The sequence below is a fragment of the Alligator mississippiensis genome, chromosome 2, assembly GCF_030867095.1.
Source record: "Alligator mississippiensis isolate rAllMis1 chromosome 2, rAllMis1, whole genome shotgun sequence".
NCBI lineage: Eukaryota > Metazoa > Chordata > Crocodylia > Alligatoridae > Alligator > Alligator mississippiensis.
Genome location: NC_081825.1, coordinates 300,573,081 through 300,590,290, shown reverse-complemented (window position 1 = coordinate 300,590,290; position 17,210 = coordinate 300,573,081). Strand labels below are relative to the sequence as shown.

The window sequence follows — 17,210 nt, the reverse complement described above, 5'->3', positions numbered from 1 at the left end:
ATTAGTTGCACAAGATTTGGAAAAAGACAAAAAGTGGAAATATGCCTTTTTACAAACTTGGATTTACCTTACTGCTGTTCACAGTTGAAATGACACCAGTAGTCTGACCCACGTGCGCTGCTCATAATACCTCTCCTCCCCCCCCCCCCCCATACATGCTGACTTATTTTGAAATAAACTGGCTACTCTACAGGTTGGATGGTCTTTGAGAGAAGGAAATGCTGATCTAACTACTGCCACTTGTGTGATACAAGCTTAAGTAAATTGTTAAATAAAATGGTTGTATTCAATTAACCAACAGGAAAGCCCCTCTTAACTTGATGCAGATCAAGACTGGAATTTCATAGATCTCATAGACATTAGGGCTGGAAGGGACCTCAGAAGATCATCGAGTCCAGCCCCCCCACCCTAGCGACAGGAACTCAGCTGGGGTCACAGGATCCCAGAAAGATAAGCGCCCAAATTTCTCTTGAAGGTGTTCAATGAAGGCGCTTGAACCACCTCCGGCAGCAGGCTGTTCCAGACCTTGGGGGCTCGGACAGTAAAGAAATTCTTCCTTATGTCCAGCCTGAAACGGTCTTGTAGTAGTTTATAACTGTTCAACCTTGTTGTCCCTTGGGGCGCTCTGGTGAACAAACATTCCCCCAGATACTGATGGTCATCCCTGATAAACTTATAGGTGGCCATCAGATCGCCTCTGAGCCTGCACTTCTCCAGGCTAAAGAGCCCCAGGGCTCTCAGCCTGTCATCGTAGGGTCTGCTTCCCTGACCTCTGATCATGCGCGTGGCTCTTCTCTGGACTCTCTCAAGCTTCTCCACATCCTTTTTTAATTGTGGGGCCCAAAACTGGACGCAGTACTCTAGCTGCAGCCTTACCAAGGCCGAGTACAGGGGGAGAATGACGTCCCGGGATTTGCTTGAGAAGCATCTATGGATGCAAGCCAGCGTTTTGGTCGCTTTACTAGCCGCAGCATCGCATTGCAGGCTCATGTTCATGTTGTGGTCAATGATAACCCCCAAGTCTCTTTCTTCCATAGTGCTAACCAACATAGCACTGCCGAGCCTATAAGGATGCTGCAGGTTTTTCTTCCCAAGGTGGAGAACCTTGCATTTATCGGCGTTGAACACCATCAGATTCTCGTCCGCCCGCTTGCTGAGCCTGTCCAGATCAGCCTGGATCACCCGCCTGTCTTCTGGTGTGGATGCTTTGCCCCAAAGTTTGGTGTCGTGGGTAAACTTGGCCAGTCCGCTTCTGACTCCAGTGTCCACATCATTAATGAAGATGTTGAACAATATGGGCCCAAGGACAGAGCCTTGGGGGACCCCACTGGTCACAGGGCACCACGACAATCAACTTCCATGAACCACCACCCTGGTAAATCTTTCCTTTTACTGAGCAATGGGAACTTACATCTGTAAGATGTTGAATGAACTTGGACGCTAAATCAGCCAATGATTAACCAAAGTAAATAATACAACCATTGCTGTCCAACTGCTTTCCAGTGCCTTCCACTACATTGCATCAGCAAACAGGAGGCCCTTAGGACAGACAGCACTGGGGGAAAAGCAGCGTGAACCAAGAAACAAAGAACAGTATTCCCGAGAGTGTGGCTATTGCAGACTTAACACAGTGAGTCATTCCCCCCTCATAGCCAAAGTTAGATATATGCACCTCCACAAGGTTATATATTAAGGCTGCAAAGTGAGCGGCAATGAGGAAAACTTTAAAAGCCCCAAGGTAGTTCACACAGCCTTAACTTCATTCCCTTGTCCATGAGTATGGTGATGGCCATCAGTTAAACATGACAACACTTCTCAATGCTTTCCAGAACTGTCTGCTTGATTTGTCAAGTAGTTTGTGAAATAAAGTGAGAATAAAAAAACAATAGTTCCCTTAAAGCAATGTTTCTCAAACAAAGGGTGAGACAGAGGAGGGACTGGAAAAGCAAGAGAGATGGACAAGTGGGAACCCTCTATCCTGTTGGCTTCTGCAGAAGTTACTGTGGTTGTAGTGATAGAGCTACCCCTTAACTATCCACAGCGTGGCATTGGGGAGAGACAGCAATACAACAGGCTTAGAGGAATATGTGATGACAGGTTTAAGAACCGCTGCTTTAGAGTCTTACCTTGTTGGCTGAACAGCTTCAACTACATTAAAATAACTAGCTTTTTTTGAGAAGTGCTCTACCTCTGTGGACATGGTGTTTTAGTTCATAATCGCAGCCAATATGCAACTGGGTGTTTTCCAACTTCATTAACTTGACCAAATCAACACAGCATTTAAAGGCATTTTTCCCCAAGTGCAATTTTGTAGCCACACTTTTTTTTTTTTAACCACCCTGGAGGTGACACAGTGCAAACGTGCATTTGTAATTAAATGTCAGCACTGGGTTAGCTCAAATTACAAAACAGAAATGAGTAGGAGTCACGGAGTGACTTCTAGCTAGACATATATGGAGACCATTCGAACACTGGCTGTGTACGGACATTAATTTCTACCAAAAGAAATTCCTTCTGGGAGAAAAATAGCCCAGGAGCCAAACTGTACAGATGTTCCTCCAGCAGCCCCATGGCTAGAGACGTGAATGCCTCGTGCCTCCTGAGACTGGGGGGGCACAGCAACCGCCCACAGATGGTGGCGAGTGGGGACCACCCACAGGCAGCCACAGCGATGTCACTGGTGGGGGGGCAAGTGGCGATCGCCTGCAGATGCCGCCAGTAGTGTCCGCTAATCTCGGGATGCGTGTGCACCTCCTACACATTGCCAATGGCTAGAGAGATTCACAGGCAAGCTCTCCTGCCAGGAGCACTAGGGGTTGTTCCCCAAGGCCACCCTGCCCTTAGGAAGGAACCTGTTAATTGGCAGCTTGCCCTCTCCCCTGCTGGGGAAGGGGACGGGCTGTCAAGTGGCAGCTGGCACAGAAGGCAAGGACGGGTTCCCTCGCTCGGAGAATGCCTGTCCTCGTTCTCCCGACCCCATCTCGGTGCCTTGTCACTTGGAATAGCCCTGCTCCTTGCACTCTGGGCTAGCCTGGAGGAGTGCAGGCAGGGGTGGGGGGCGCTCGGCTGCCACGCCAAGGCTCCAGGAGCCTGGTGGCCAGTCTCGCCCTGCTCCACTCTGGGTCAGCAGGGCAGCAAGGGGAAACTGGCAGGGATGGGAGCTGGGCTTGGGGAAAGTCTGTGTGCCAGGCTCCCAGTCCCTCTGGCTTTTAAATCACCACCCCTGCCACTGAAGGGGAAGTCGGTACAACTGAGAGCCAGGCTTGCAAGCCTACTTTGCCACCCCTGCTGCTCCTCACTCCCAGCCCCGGGCTTTTCAATTGCTGCAGGCCCAGTGGGAGCTGGAAGACCTTTCCAGAGCCCCACTCTTGGCTGCTAGCTTTTAAATCGCCAACCCACTGGGCAGTGGGGCAGCACGGAGAAGCCGATGGGAGCCAGCAAAGCCCCCTGCCTCTTCCCAAAACGGGACTGCCCAGTTTGAGCAAGAGGTAGGTAGGAATGGTGACTGCTTTTCCCCTCACCTCCTGGTTTATGGAGGTGGGAAAGCAGCTGCTCAGTCTCAGGAAGGCAGCGAGCCTTTCCCCAGATTCCAGGAGGAGTTAAGCTGTGCCCATGTTCAGTCTCTCGGGAGAAGCTCTCCTGGGGTTAATTTAACTGGTTGTTCCAAGGTTATTTTTCTCCCAGAACGGCTATTTTTGCTCCAGGAGAAAATGCCTTGGTTTCTACTAGGAGAACAGTGATTCTGTGCAACTAAAAGGACTACTTACCGGCAGGCACCGTACGTATTTGAGATGTTTGATGTCAGCTAAAGGCTTCTAGCCATGCATGCACATAGGAATGAGGATGCATCTAAACAGTGCTCCAAGTATCAGGGCGTTGATTAAACCTGCTTGCTGCTTCAACTCCCTTTCTGCGTTTCCCCTGGGAAATTAAGAGATCTCACACATGGAGGGAAGAGCCCTACCGAGACATCGAGTCACCCCTTGCCAAAGCAGGATTGCTCATGTAGACATGCTCAATAGGGCTCCCACAACTTCCCTCAGGAGGGTACCGTACAATCTCACTAGCTTCAGGAACAAGGATTTTCCTTGTAACCTATTTCTTCATTCCATTACCCCCCCTACTAGCCCCTTCCAGAAGTCGCTCTAAAAGAGGATACTGCTTCTGGAGCAGGAGGTGGAATAGAGATGTGGCCACACAACACATGCTCCTCTTAATCTTCCCATGAAAATGAAGGAGCAGGTACCTTTTTTATGATCTTTTCCTGGATGAAGATTAGCCTGCTGCTGAGAGGCAGCTTGGGTGGTACTTCACTCGGTCCAGAAGGCAATTTCCCAAGATATGGCTAATGGGCACCATGCCAACTGTGGCTTTGTGTCACTTCTGCCACCTTCCTGGTGCTATTCTCCATCTTTCTCTTGCAGCACTAGGATCAAAATCCTTGAAGAGTGGTTTAGAGTCTCAGTGCTTAACTGGCAGACACTGCTGCCTTGGGGAAGTGTGCAGCCCTAGGTTAGGCCCCCAGTCTCCCTATACACAAGGCAAGAGAAGAGTTAGACCCCGAAGAACGGGACTCTGATGGCATCACACTGAAGAGGAAGCTGTGCACGTAATGGTAGGTACAGCAGTGAAGCTGAAGTCCTTTAGGAGGTTGTCCCCCGTCTCTGGGTGGAGAAGGCTCCTCACTCTTTTTGGGAGTCACAGGCACAAACCTTCTCCTCTGCCTGACCTGGAGCAGGGATTTGCTCCCCAACGTCCCATGCAAGCATCCTAACCACGAGGCAGCTACAGGATGTCCTAGAGTGGACATCTCACTTTCTCTGTAGTGGCTGTGCCACTTCTGTACAAACCAGACAGCTTTCACGTGACAGAGGTGGACCTGCACTAGTCTGTTGCCTAGTGAGTAAGGCACTCATGAAAGAAAGGATACCCGACTTCGAATCCCTGTTCCAAATCGGGAGAAGACATTTGAATCCAAGGTCTCACCTGTGGTCGGTGGTGGGCAGGGGTGCACTAACTATTAGTCCACTGCAGGTAACTTCTCCCCGGCCCCCAAGAGGTATATTCCAAAACCATTTACTCGGGTGTCCCTTAGAGACACAGAAGGCAGGGGAATGGCCCAGCTCGTGCATCCTGCCCAGACTTATTGATGGAAGCCCAAATGTGTAAGGAACTTGGCAGTAGCTGAACGGGCTCTAGATTTGCCACCTGAAGTGCTATGCGGGGCTAACTCCATAAAGAACTACGGTAGCTACACATGTTCGTCATGCCTGGTATCGACATTTGCTTTACTTTATGCCTCTTTTCTTATGCCTCTTTTCTAATATTATTCTAGGCTAATTCTGCACAAAGTATTTTACACTGAAGGACTCTTGTCTAAATGCCCTGCGTTTTCTTGTTAGCATTAGCCGGCTGTTCAACGTGCACTTTACCTTTCTTACAAGTAGCTGGAGAGGGCTGACATTTGAACAGCCTATTTAAAAGTTATTGTTTTTGATGGGGGAGAGGGAAAGTTTTGCAAAATCCCCCCCTTTTTTTTTATAAGTTTAACTAACGTTAACCAGCAGGTCCCACGTCACCTTGCTACATCTCTTCCCAAATCATTTAAATTCAAAAGCTTAAACTTACTGTTTGTTCCTTTGCCTGAAAACTAAGTCACTTCTTCAAACCATCAGTGAGGCTTGCTCTATGCCAACAGTGCAATTCTTCAACATAGATCATTGCAACAAATGTTTCTCGAGCTTTTCCTACCATAGATATTTTACAAGCCTAGTTAGATCTTCAAATCGGTGTGGATTAGGGATGAAGATGCTGTACTCTTGGGGCTCGGGAAGAAAAGATACCTTCAGACAAGGACTTCTTTTGCTAGCGAGTCTGCTGGGGCCTGGCACGTAGCCTCTGTCACATCTGGGCAGGTGCGTAGCTCAGAATGAATGATGCTGTGGAGAGCTCAGACCAGAGCTGAAGAGATGCAGATGAGCTGGACTTCTCCCAGCAAAGGCTCTGTCAAACACGGACGTCACCAACGCCTTCAGCATTTGTTTTATCTTGATACAAGCTAGGTGCCGTGCTGCTCCCTTCACTAACTCTGCTGAGGGTCCAAGCCTGTTTAGGTCTTCTAGTTTATCTAGTGTAATACACCCTGTTTACAGTGAGATGCAATTCAGCCTTAATTATAACGCTAAGGAGGAAAATCCATTGCATTCATCCAAGGTGGTACATGACAGGCATATACCACCAGTGCCTGTGCCCATTCAGATGCTCGTTCACACTCACTAACTCTGCATTTTATCCTGTTCCCAAAGACGGGCACGATAGAGCTGTAAGTTTTCATGGCAGCCCGTGAGCCCAGCCCTGCCTCCCTGGGCAGCAGAGTTCAACGCCACAGGTTAACGAGCCAGGGCAGTGGGTGATAACTATAAAAGAAAAATATTAGGCAGTCTTCGTTTATTTTAGCTTAAACATTTTTTAATAAAAAAACGAAACAAAAACCGAACAAAGATCAATCAATAAATAAAACCTAATCACCGTCAAGGAAACGACATATTAAGTAGAGAGTACCATCAGTCACATTAAATAGAAGCCCCACAATTTAAAGTAGTCTTCAACGCTGCAATGAAAGAACATTTTGTAAGCCTAATTGTTCACAAACAAGACTAGCTGTTCTGTTGTAACCTTCATGTACTTATAATGCCCTATTCATAACACGAGGACTTGTCACTCTTCACACAAAAGTCCCTGTTGAAACAAAGGGGTTTGCATTTCTTTTCTTTTTCTTTTTTTTTCTATCAGTGGCAAAAAGTGCTAAAAATAATTTATCCAATGTTAATAGCAGAAAGGGCGAGCCAAAGCAGCATCAAGCCTTTGGTACCAGGATTTGGGATTTCTTTACAAAATATGCACAAGCAGTTAGCCTCAAAGACTGCAGACCCGGCCCAGTGGAATTCAAGTACAGCAAGTCAGTCCGACTGAACATGTCACTGCCTTTTCAGAGGCAGGAGTTAAACTCCTGTCCTCGAATGACATTACAGCTAAGCAGAATAGAAACAAGGATAGTCTTACCAAAGATAGGAACAGCTTTACACTTTAGGCAATTATAACTTTGGGTTTGTTTCACAGATTAATAACTCACCGCTGTGAAAGCTTCAGGGTAGTCACTACAGGACAGGGCTTGAATTCGTATTCATTTAGTTGGCTACTGGAATACACTGTATATTTTTGGAATATCAACCGTAGCAAAACCAGTAATTATCTACAGTGCGCAACCTGCACTAAACAGATTGCAAGGGAAGCACACAGTTGAATTTTGGGAAGATGGTGCCTAGGAAGCTTTTTGTACATTCACGTCACCAGCATTTAGAGTCACGGTTGAAGTTAAACTAGTACTATTCTGCTTTGCCGTTTGTGTAATACAAAGCGTCCCTATACAAGTGACATTTTCCCCAGGGATGCGCAGGCAGAAGCCTGACCCCGCTACCTGCACTTTGACTACCAAGGAAATAAGCGCAAAACGTTAGAAAAATACGAGACAAGAAAAAATTTGAGATAAAAATATATACCTTTGGTTAAAAACCATCCCCTTTATAATAGTCTCTCATAACCCAGCTAAGAACAAAAAAAGCTTCACTCAGACTGAACAGTAGTAAAATTAGTTCTAACCAGCTCATCTTCCCACCCCAAAGAAACCTTCTACAATGTCAGTAAGGTTGCAGGTTTTGCACAATTTGTTGTCCAGCATCTATACGGGTCACTGTATTTGCAGCAAGAAATTATTTTAATTTTCCACCAAAAAACAAAACAAAAAAAAAAACAAAAAAAAAAAAGAAAAGAAAGAAAAAAGCTTGTAGCACAGGATCTTCCACCAAGTCTTTACAAAAGATGAGCTAGAAGTTCTTAATCGAAAAACCGTTGAAACATGTACTTTTCTTCAGATACTGAATATCCAAACTTCTTATAGAAAGCCACGTTTTTTGGCAGACACTCCAGAGTAATTTTGTAACAGTTCAGTCTCTTACTTAACAATGTAAGGGTAGACATTAAGCTGAAAAGAGACAAACACACCAAAATAACAGTTATTTAAAACAGCACTGCATCCAGTTAGCCTTTAATTCTGCAGGAGGAGCACAAAACACTTCATACTACACAAGTATACTATTCACGGGGAAGCCCCATGGTGCAGCACGAGGGCCAAGGTGGGGACCACATGCAGTAGTGGGGGGCGAAAGGGGAGTGCAGCTTGGGGGCCTATGGCTAGCACTAGTGTGGTTCCCCCGGTGCGGCCTGTGTCACATGCAGATCCTGACCCCTTAGAAGTTGGACGGCCATGTATTTAAAAAAATAAAATGTTACTCCCATGAATTAAACAGATTAATTATTCACATGGAAAATGTGGAGCATTCATTTCATCATGCTTAGTTCTTAGTGCAGGGGTTCATTCATTTCATCATGCTTAGCGCGCACTTGTAATCAGTCATGTTTAACATGGGATGGAAATATATCATTTGAATAGATACTCTTAACCCTACGGTACTGAAAACTTGACAAAACTCCTGTTCTCTTCCATCTGCCTTGGATGATTATATAGTAGACTGGGTAGCAAACTGGCTCAAGGGTCGAACTCAGAGAGTGGCGGTGGATGGGTCAGTGTCAACCTGGAAAGATGAGTGCAGTGGAGTCCCCCAGGGCTCAGTTCTGGGGCCGGTGCTGTTCAACATCTTCATCAGTGATCTGGATGAGGGGGTGGTCTTATTCGACCGGGAGGGATGTGAGCAGTGGGATCCCCCAGGGCTTGGTCCTCGGGTCTGCGCTGTTCAACATCTTCATCAGCAACTTGGATGAGGGGGTGAAAAGCACTCTGTTCAAATTCACAGACAACACTAAGATGTGGGGGGAAGTGGGTACGCTAGTAGGAAGGAACAGGCTGCAAGTGGACCTAGACAGGTTACAGGGGTGGGCCGATGAGAACAGGATGGATTCAACACTGACAAGTGCAAGGTGCTGCACCTGGGGGGGAAGAACCAGCAGCAGACCTGCAGGCTGGGGAACTCCTTTCTCATCAGCGCAGAGGCAGAAAAGGATCTTGGAGTCATTATTGATGCCAAAATGAACATGGGCTGACAATGTGGGGACGCGCTCAGGAAGGCCAACCACACCTTGTCATGCATCCACAGATGCACCATGAGCAGGTCCAAGGAGGTGCTCCTCTCCCTCTGTGCGGCACTGGTCAGGCCGCAGCTGGAGTACTGCGTCCAGTTCTGGGTGCCGCACTTCAGGAGGGATGTAGACAGCATGGAGAGGGTCCAGAGGAGGCCACCCGCATGGTCAGGGGCAGCAGGGCAGGCCCTACGAGGAGAGGCTAAGGGACCTGAACCTGTTCAGCCTCCACAAGAGAAGGCTGAGGGGGAGCTAGTGGCCGTTTACAAACTAGTCAGGGGGACCAGCAGGCATTGGGGGAGTCCCTGTTCCCCCAAGCACGATCACGAGTGACAAGAAATAATGGTCACAAGCTGGCAGAGGGTAGATTCAGGCTAGACATCAGGAGGCGCTACTTCACTGTCAGGGCGGCTAGGACCTGGAACCAACTTCCAAGAGAAGTGGTGCTGGCTCCTACCCTGGGGGTCTTTAAGAGGAGGCTGGATGAACACCTCGCCGGGGTTGTTTGACCCCAGTACTCTTTCCTGCCATGGCAGGGGGTCGGACTTGATGATCTGCTCAGGTCCCTTCCGACCCTACCGACTATGAAAGTATAAGCATCCTGTCCAAATTTATGGATGACACTAAAATATGGGGTGAAGCTAACACCCTGGAGAGGAGGAGCCAAATCCAGGCTGTCCTTGACAGGTTGGGGAAGCAGGCAGGCAGCAACAGGATGCAATTCAATAAGGACAAGTGCAAGGTGCTGCATCTAGGAAGAAAGAACCGCCATCATACCTACAGGCTACTGGGCGACCTTTTCAGCACCACTGAGGCAGAAAGAGATCTTGGAGTCACGGCTGACTCCAGGATGAACATGAGTTGTCAATGTGCTGAAGCAGTCGGCAGAGCCAATCGCACCTTGTCGTGCACCCATAGGTGCTTCACAAACAGGTCCAAGGAGGTGATTCTCCCTCTCTACGTGGCACTGGTCAGACCACAGCTGGAGTGCTGTATCCAGTTCTGGACGCCGCAGTTCAAGCAGGATGCAGACAACCCGGAGAGGGTCCAAAGAGCCACTTGTCTGACTGGAGGCCTGCAGGGAAGGCCCTACAAGGAAAGGGTAAGGGACCTTAACCTCTTCAGCCAAGACCAAGAGAAGGCCAAGAGGGGACCTTGTGGCGGTGTACAAATTCATAAGGAGAAAGCAACATGAAGTAGGTGATGATCTGTTCACCCTCTGGAATGACAAGGAACAATGGCCATAAGCTACTGGAGAGTAGGTTAGACTGGACATTAGAAAAACGTTCTTCACAGTCAGGGTTGCCAGGATCTGCAATGGACTTCCAAGGGAGGTGGTGCTCGTCCCATCCTCGGTGATCTTCAAGAGGAGACTGGACAGGTACCTGGCTGGGATCACGTGATCCCAGGTTTGGTGACCCTTTCTTGCCTGCCAGGGGCAGGGGGTCAGACTAGCTGGCCACCGAGGTCCCTTCCGACCCTGGAATCTGAATCTGGGCGTGAAGCGGCTGAGACAGCACAGGAAGTGAACAACACGCTGGACCCTGCTGATGCTGTATTTGCTGTTGGTCTTTGCTATTTAGGCAACTGCCAACAGAAATCCTGCCTTGTGCTTCAATGACAGATTGTCTTCAAGGTCCAAAATTCTTTAAGACTTTAGCGAGTTTTTCCAGGCTCATCTGGAAAGCTGAAGCAGTAAGAACACCGCTGGTCATACCTCATTTAGAAAAGGCTGTTCGTAAGCGGGTGAGGTGCAGGGAGAAGTGCTAGAAGGTATTGCTCTTTACTGGGGAAGGAGTCCAACTCAAGAGCATTTCCAGGATGGTAGCAGCACACACCCAAAAGTGAAGACATTGATTCCAGCCACATGGTGACTAACAGACACTTGCTTTATCCTGTCCATACTGAGATTACATCTGGTGAACCCTGACTTTCCACCAGCGTGATGATATGCCAGGGGTTTGCATGTGCACACACAGATTAGACATTTATTCCACTTGGGTCAAGCTCTGGATCAGTATACCCTCTTCCAAACAGCTCTACCCCCTTTGTTAACAGATGCTAGAAACCAGATGTGAAGAATGGCTCCATACCTGCCTGGTGTCAAGAGATACCAGATGTGAAGAAGTACTTACAGTTTGCCAAGCTGCTTTCCTCTGCATTCCCCACTGACCACAACATCTTCTATCCTGCCTCTCTGTGGGAACATGAGCATGAGTTTAGTTTAATACAGGGCCCAAGTCAAGTTTCAGACAGAACAGACAAATGAATCTCTTCTCGCATCAATTAACTATTTTGGCAAGTACTCAGAGAAGAGAGATCCTAAATTGCCTTTAAACTGCCTCAGCAGAAAAGCCTGATCTAATTTTGCTTAATTTGCCAGTTATGGCTAAAAACCTTATTAAGTACAATTAGCTTAATAGGAATACTTCTGGCATTGCAGGTTGCAGTAATACATACCTTTGCACACGAATGAGTGAATTTATGCTCTATAACCAGTGTTGCTGTAGCAACAATCTGCCCTAGATTTGTATCTTCCACAACAGTAATGTAGTAATCTCCAGATCTCTTCATGTGTTCAAAGGTTTCTGTGGAAACAGGATAACAAGATAGGCATGTGCCAGGGTCCTCTGACTACACAGCTGTCAGTTTTAATGCTTAAAACCCAATTTGAAGGATGAATTCCAGCTCAGAGCACTGCAGAATTCAACACCGCCATCCAAAAAGGTGACTGAGACTTTCGAAAAACGACAAGTAACACAATCCCAGCATCAAAAACCATCGACCTCAAATTAGGATGCGAAGAGTGCACAGGGCTGGGGCAAAGCGGGAAACACATTCCCCGGGGTTTTAGCTGCCGAAGAGCTGCCCCTCTAGAACCAACGGTCTGTCAGGTCGACAGGCAGGCCCGTGAAACAAATGCACTGGCTCAAGAGGAGCAAAAGCAAGTCCCAGCTTCGAAACATCAGGGGTAACGACCACGACCGTGTGCCATCTTCCTCCAACTGGAAACATCCAGACATTAGGGAAGTTCCCACTTTGTCAACTCAGCAGTCCCCCCGGGACAGACAAATTAGTGCCACAGTGGCCGTGAACTTTGCAAGTCACCCTCCAAAATGTTGAAATCTGCCTGGAGAGAGCTGGCTCACCCAACCCAGCTGACACTGTCCAGCCAGACCTCAGGTACAGAAGTCAAGGGGATCACATTTGCTGTCCACATCAGTATCTTCCTCTTCCCAGCCATCCCTTCTAAAACACCAAGAAACAGCGATGTACTCACTGATAAACTGCTCCGGGCTGACCGCTCCCGTTTCCGTCAGCTGACCCAGAACCTTAAAAAATCCTAGAGGAGGAAAGAAAGAAGGTATGCAATTAGCATCTCACTCCAGCATTTCCGGTGCGAACTTAAATGCCCAACCGATTAAACAAGAGCTGTACATTTTGGCAATGGAGTTGCACCCACATAAAGGGAATAAGGAGATACTCGCAGGATCGTGGGATTTTCCCTGATCACTTTGATTTCCCACACACAAAAACAGCTTAACCATGTCCTATGTAGAACGATGCTTCAGTACTGCACCATGACTGATGAGAAGGGGACACAACGTCTCCGCACGTCACCGCATTCAAGTACATATTGAAGCGTGCACGTGCTGGGTGTGTGTTACTAAATTTGTAAGTGAACTTCAAATCTGCACCAGAAGCAAGGCAACTGCTTAGCATAATGAATTAAAAGCAAAACGCAGCGTGATGGAAGATAAGGAGGCATGTGAATTAGAGCAAAAACAATCTAATGCCAAGTAACCGATTCACATTTTTATTGACTAGCTAAATAACTTAACTAATGAGCTGTCTTTTCAAATCCAATTTTCCCTATTTCAACCTAAAACTTTTTCCATGTCACGTAACACACGACAGTGAACAACCCTCATCCACAACAGTCATTCAGCAGTAGGAAACAGAACGGGACTCTACCTCTATTCAAATCAGCAGTGCAGAGAGGTCTCATAACTAATCCATCCCCTGGATCTAATGGAGAAATGGCAGGAGAAAACGTTGCAGTGTTCTCGCTCCAGTCAAGCTCGTGAAGGATATTCGGGTCAAACATCGGCGTATCATCAGGCATCACGGCTGTGACAGGCATCATGGCTGCAATGGTTGCAACAGGTGAGCTGAAAGAGAAATGCGCGTTCTGTAAGAAACACCACTGGGATGGATTCAGGATATATACCTCGCACGCCTGCTAACTGCACAGTAACAGGAGGTTTCCTCTCCAATGCAGGGAAAGGTTAATGAAATCTTGATTTGTATTTATTTTATCAGCAGCTGCACTATTTAAACTAGAGCCTGCCAGGATTTGGGGTTAAACAAACATGAAAAGCATACACTCCGACGTTTTGTAATGCCTAAGTCCACTGAACAGCAACATTATTTTTCTGCCAAAGAAAAATGATCAATTTTTATATGGAATAAAGGCAACTGGAGTAGATTTTGTGTGGGATGAGTAGCTAGGGAACTAGAGGTACCTACTTCAAAGAGGCTCCAGCACCCCAAAAAAACTGTGTCGATGGCTCTCGAAGCTGTACAGACAGCAGTCTGGCTAAAGAGACATCTCTTTGCTGCTTTGGGCAATCTACTATCACTTTTTATGGAGTAGCATTTGCTCTGTCTGTGCAATCCAACTTGCACATTTACAAAAGCAAACACAGTCTCTACTGCCTCTTTAAACAAATAAAGTAAAGTAAAGCTATCAAGGTTACAGTGTACCAACCATCCCACCACTGAAAAAGTAATGCAAAGGATTTGTTTTTTATGGCTCGGAAAAAACAACGAAGGAAACCAGGGAATACATTTTGCTGATCTCTCTTGTAAGAGGCGAGTTATTCCAGCTCTTTGTGGCTTCTAACTAGAGTATCTGACATGATGAACGAGAGCTTACCAAAGGAGTTTCTCAAGGTTCAATTCCTCCCTTGAGAAAGAGAGATGTACAAAGCTACCACTTTTCAAGCAGAAGTAGAGTTTGCTTCAGCGCATCCAAGAATGCAATAAAACTTATTCCGAATGAGATCCTCATTAATCCTACGAAAAGCATTTTTTTAAAATGCACGTCTTTGGTAGGAAAAAACCCTACTGAGTATGTTATCTAGGAGGCATCTGATGGACGCTGCAGCAAAGAAGGCTCCGATCAGACGGCAGCATTTGAGGCGCAACAGGAAAGCTCCTGCGGGTTTACAACGGCTTTCAGATACACACCCTTTTCCCAGAAGCAGCGAGGTACGTAAATGCGAGTCCTGTGGTGTAGCTGCGTGCTGAGCAAATACCAATAAAGCCTCCACCCACCTTTATAACAAATAGGGCAGTATGCATACTCCCCAGAACTTCTCCACTGCCATTATATATACATACATGTGTCTCTCTCTCTATATGTAGATACAGATACACACATCTATATATATATATGTAGATATAGCTATAGAGCTATATAGATCTCTCTATGTAGCTATAGCTATAGAGCTATATAGAGCTTTATGTAGCTATAGCTATAGAGCTATATAGATCTCTCTATATAGATATAGCTATAGAGCTATATAGATCTCTCTATATAGATATAGCTATAGAGCTATATAGATCTCTCTATATAGATATAGCTATATAGATGTGTGTGTGCGTGTGTATATATATATAAGGATCTCTCCATCCCATGTGAACAATCGGAGTCCCTTGTGATCCCCATTAGAGAGATGGGGAAACAGCAGGCAAAGGGGTTACGTGGCCTCCTCAAGGACCCACAAACCCTGTGCCGCGCGGGGAAGGAGAATCCAGGTCTCCCGGCTCCCAACTCTTCAGCTCCAAGGCACGTGGGTGTCTGCGGAGGCGTGGACGCTAGCTACCGCTACTAGTTTTTCACAAATTATGACGGGGCTGAACAGACCTAAGCCACCGTAGTTCGGGCAACAGCCCCGGTACTTCGTGCAGTAGCTAAAAGCACATCAGATTAAGCTTCGACGGTCATCTCTAACTCCAGCTGGTGGATGGCCCCGATGCCGCCACGCGCCTCTCGTAAGAAAGCTTACCCAGCGCTCGCGGCTAATCGCACGCTAACAAAACCCTTCTCAAACGACACTCGCTGCAACACTGAAGCCGGAGGTAACCTGAGCGTGGCGTGAGAGACGGCGCAGGCACGCCGAGGAAAGAGCGGCGCTTTCCGACCCGCGCGCCGCCGTTCCCCCTCGACGATGTCCCGACGGCGCCGCGGGCTGCCACGCACGTCAGCGCCGTCAGGTGCGCACAGGATCCAAAAGATAAACCCAGAGGTTTCCAATAAAGGTGCACCGCTGAGAACAAATCCGTGCTATCGTTTTCCTGTCCTCAAAACAACGGGCTGAACAGGAAGAGCGGGCCCTGCCCCAGCGGAGGGGTGCCGTCCACGCTGGGGGAAATCCCGCCACGTCCTAGCCGGGCAGCGCTGTTTGACCAAGCCACGAACTCAGCTCCGTGACTCAACCCTGCTCTCGTGTCTAGGCTCGGCCCCGAAGCCTGCGAACGCCGGGCTCGACCCCGGCTCCCGCCCGGGAAGGGGCGACGAGAGCCGGCTCGCCCGCGGCACCCTCGCCGGGGGGAGAACAGCCACGAAGACACCGACACCGGCGCAGGCCCCTGTGCGGCCACAGCTCGCGCACGACACAGGAGCGCAGCCGCCCCACAACGCCTGCGAGTGTCTGGGACCCCACAGTGCCCCCCACAGTGCCCCCCACACTCCTCCCGTGCAGTGCCCCCATACCCATGCAGTGCGCCCACCCCCACGTGCAGCGCCCGGCCCCACTCACCGCAGCGGGCGCGAGCCGGGCACGGCGGCGCCGCACTGGGCCGGGACGTGGCAGGGGCGGGGCCCACACGCAAGCGGCCTCGCAGCCAATCGCAGCGCTCGGCCCGGCGCTCGCCCCGCCCCTCACGCCGGGCAAGGCGCCGCTCGGCCCCGCCGGCCCCGCCCCTCGCGCCGGGACGAGGCCGCGCCCCCCTGGTGGGCGGGGCGACGCCTCCCGCCCCGCCCCCGCCCTCTGAGGCGCCGCCCGGCCTCAGTGTCGCCGTCTGTGAAATGGGCGGGAGGCGCAGGCTGCTCCCTCACGCCGCTTTCCCTCCTCACCCGCCCCGTGAATCACTCCGTTACCGCGGGAACCGCCGGGGTGACTCCGGCCGTGCTCGTCCGGCCCAGCGGTGACGGGGCTGAGGCTGTGCCCCGCCCGCCTGCCCGTCCCTCGGCCGCGTCGCGCTGCAGGCTCACGTTCATCTTGTGTGGGACGACCCCCACGTCTCGACTGGAAAAGTCCAGCGAAGAGACGCAAAAACGATTATCCCCCCCGATCCCGTGATGTATAATGAGTCCTCGCTAGGCCGGGGCGCTTCGCCAGGACCGAGGAGTGACTACAACGCCGGACTCAACGCGTGCCCCCGTTTGGTTAGTTAAACTAGGGAAAGCCCCCTCTCACAGACACACGTGCATTGAGTCGAGTGGCTAAACCGGCCTTAATTTGGTCGAGGATGGCTGTCTTTCCCCCGGGAGGATTTGCTGCTGAGAGGTAGGCCGGAGGGTCCTAAGTAGCAGGATGCCGAATTTTTTATTTCAGTTATTATGGCGAGTTGTCTTGGTTCGAATCATTTTTCACCGTTCAGATATTTTGTAAGTGGATAAAGAGTGACTCGTTGCAACTTTTACACACGTACACTGGTCGTGACCCAAGATAAATTGGATTAAGGATCCCTTTGATCAGGGTGGGCAAAATGCAGGCCGCCCTATCCTCAAAAAATTGAGAAAAATAATATTGATCTGCCCCCGGCTGCCTGTCACGCGGCCCTCGATGGCTTGCCAAAACTCAGTAAGCGGCTCTCCTCCCGAAATAATTGCCCGCCCCTGCCTTAGATGGTCCACCTGGACTGATTTAATCAAACTGGTTTCATGATGCTTTAGTTCAATGAACTCAATCTTTGAGTGTAGGCCAGTCCTTTGAAAGTGAAAGGCTGAAAGGGACGAAAGTTTTGGGTTGTTAAAACCTTGTGTT

At 48.9% G+C, this 17,210-nt stretch overlaps 1 protein-coding gene across 4 annotated transcripts; it reads right to left on the bottom strand.

Moving 5' to 3' along the window:
* Positions 1-6,446: 6,446 nt before the first annotated feature.
* GNPNAT1 (glucosamine-phosphate N-acetyltransferase 1) lies at positions 6,447-16,056 on the bottom strand. 4 transcript variants are annotated; one of them, XM_014601322.3, is made up of 6 exons: positions 15,981-16,056; positions 13,129-13,325; positions 12,434-12,496; positions 11,614-11,741; positions 11,289-11,350; positions 6,447-8,041 (listed from the first exon to the last, which is right to left on the bottom strand). In XM_014601322.3, exons 2-6 carry the CDS (start codon positions 13,298-13,300, stop codon positions 7,894-7,896), a joined length of 573 nt encoding a protein of 190 aa, XP_014456808.1. In that variant the 5' UTR covers positions 13,301-13,325; positions 15,981-16,056; the 3' UTR covers positions 6,447-7,893. The 4 variants fall into 4 exon arrangements, with proteins under 4 accessions (XP_014456808.1, XP_014456810.1, XP_014456811.1 ...); XM_014601324.3 differs by having other exon boundaries at positions 15,935-16,053; XM_014601325.3 differs by lacking the exon at positions 15,981-16,056 and adding an exon at positions 15,228-15,502.
* Between the last annotated feature and the right edge of the window lie 1,154 nt (positions 16,057-17,210).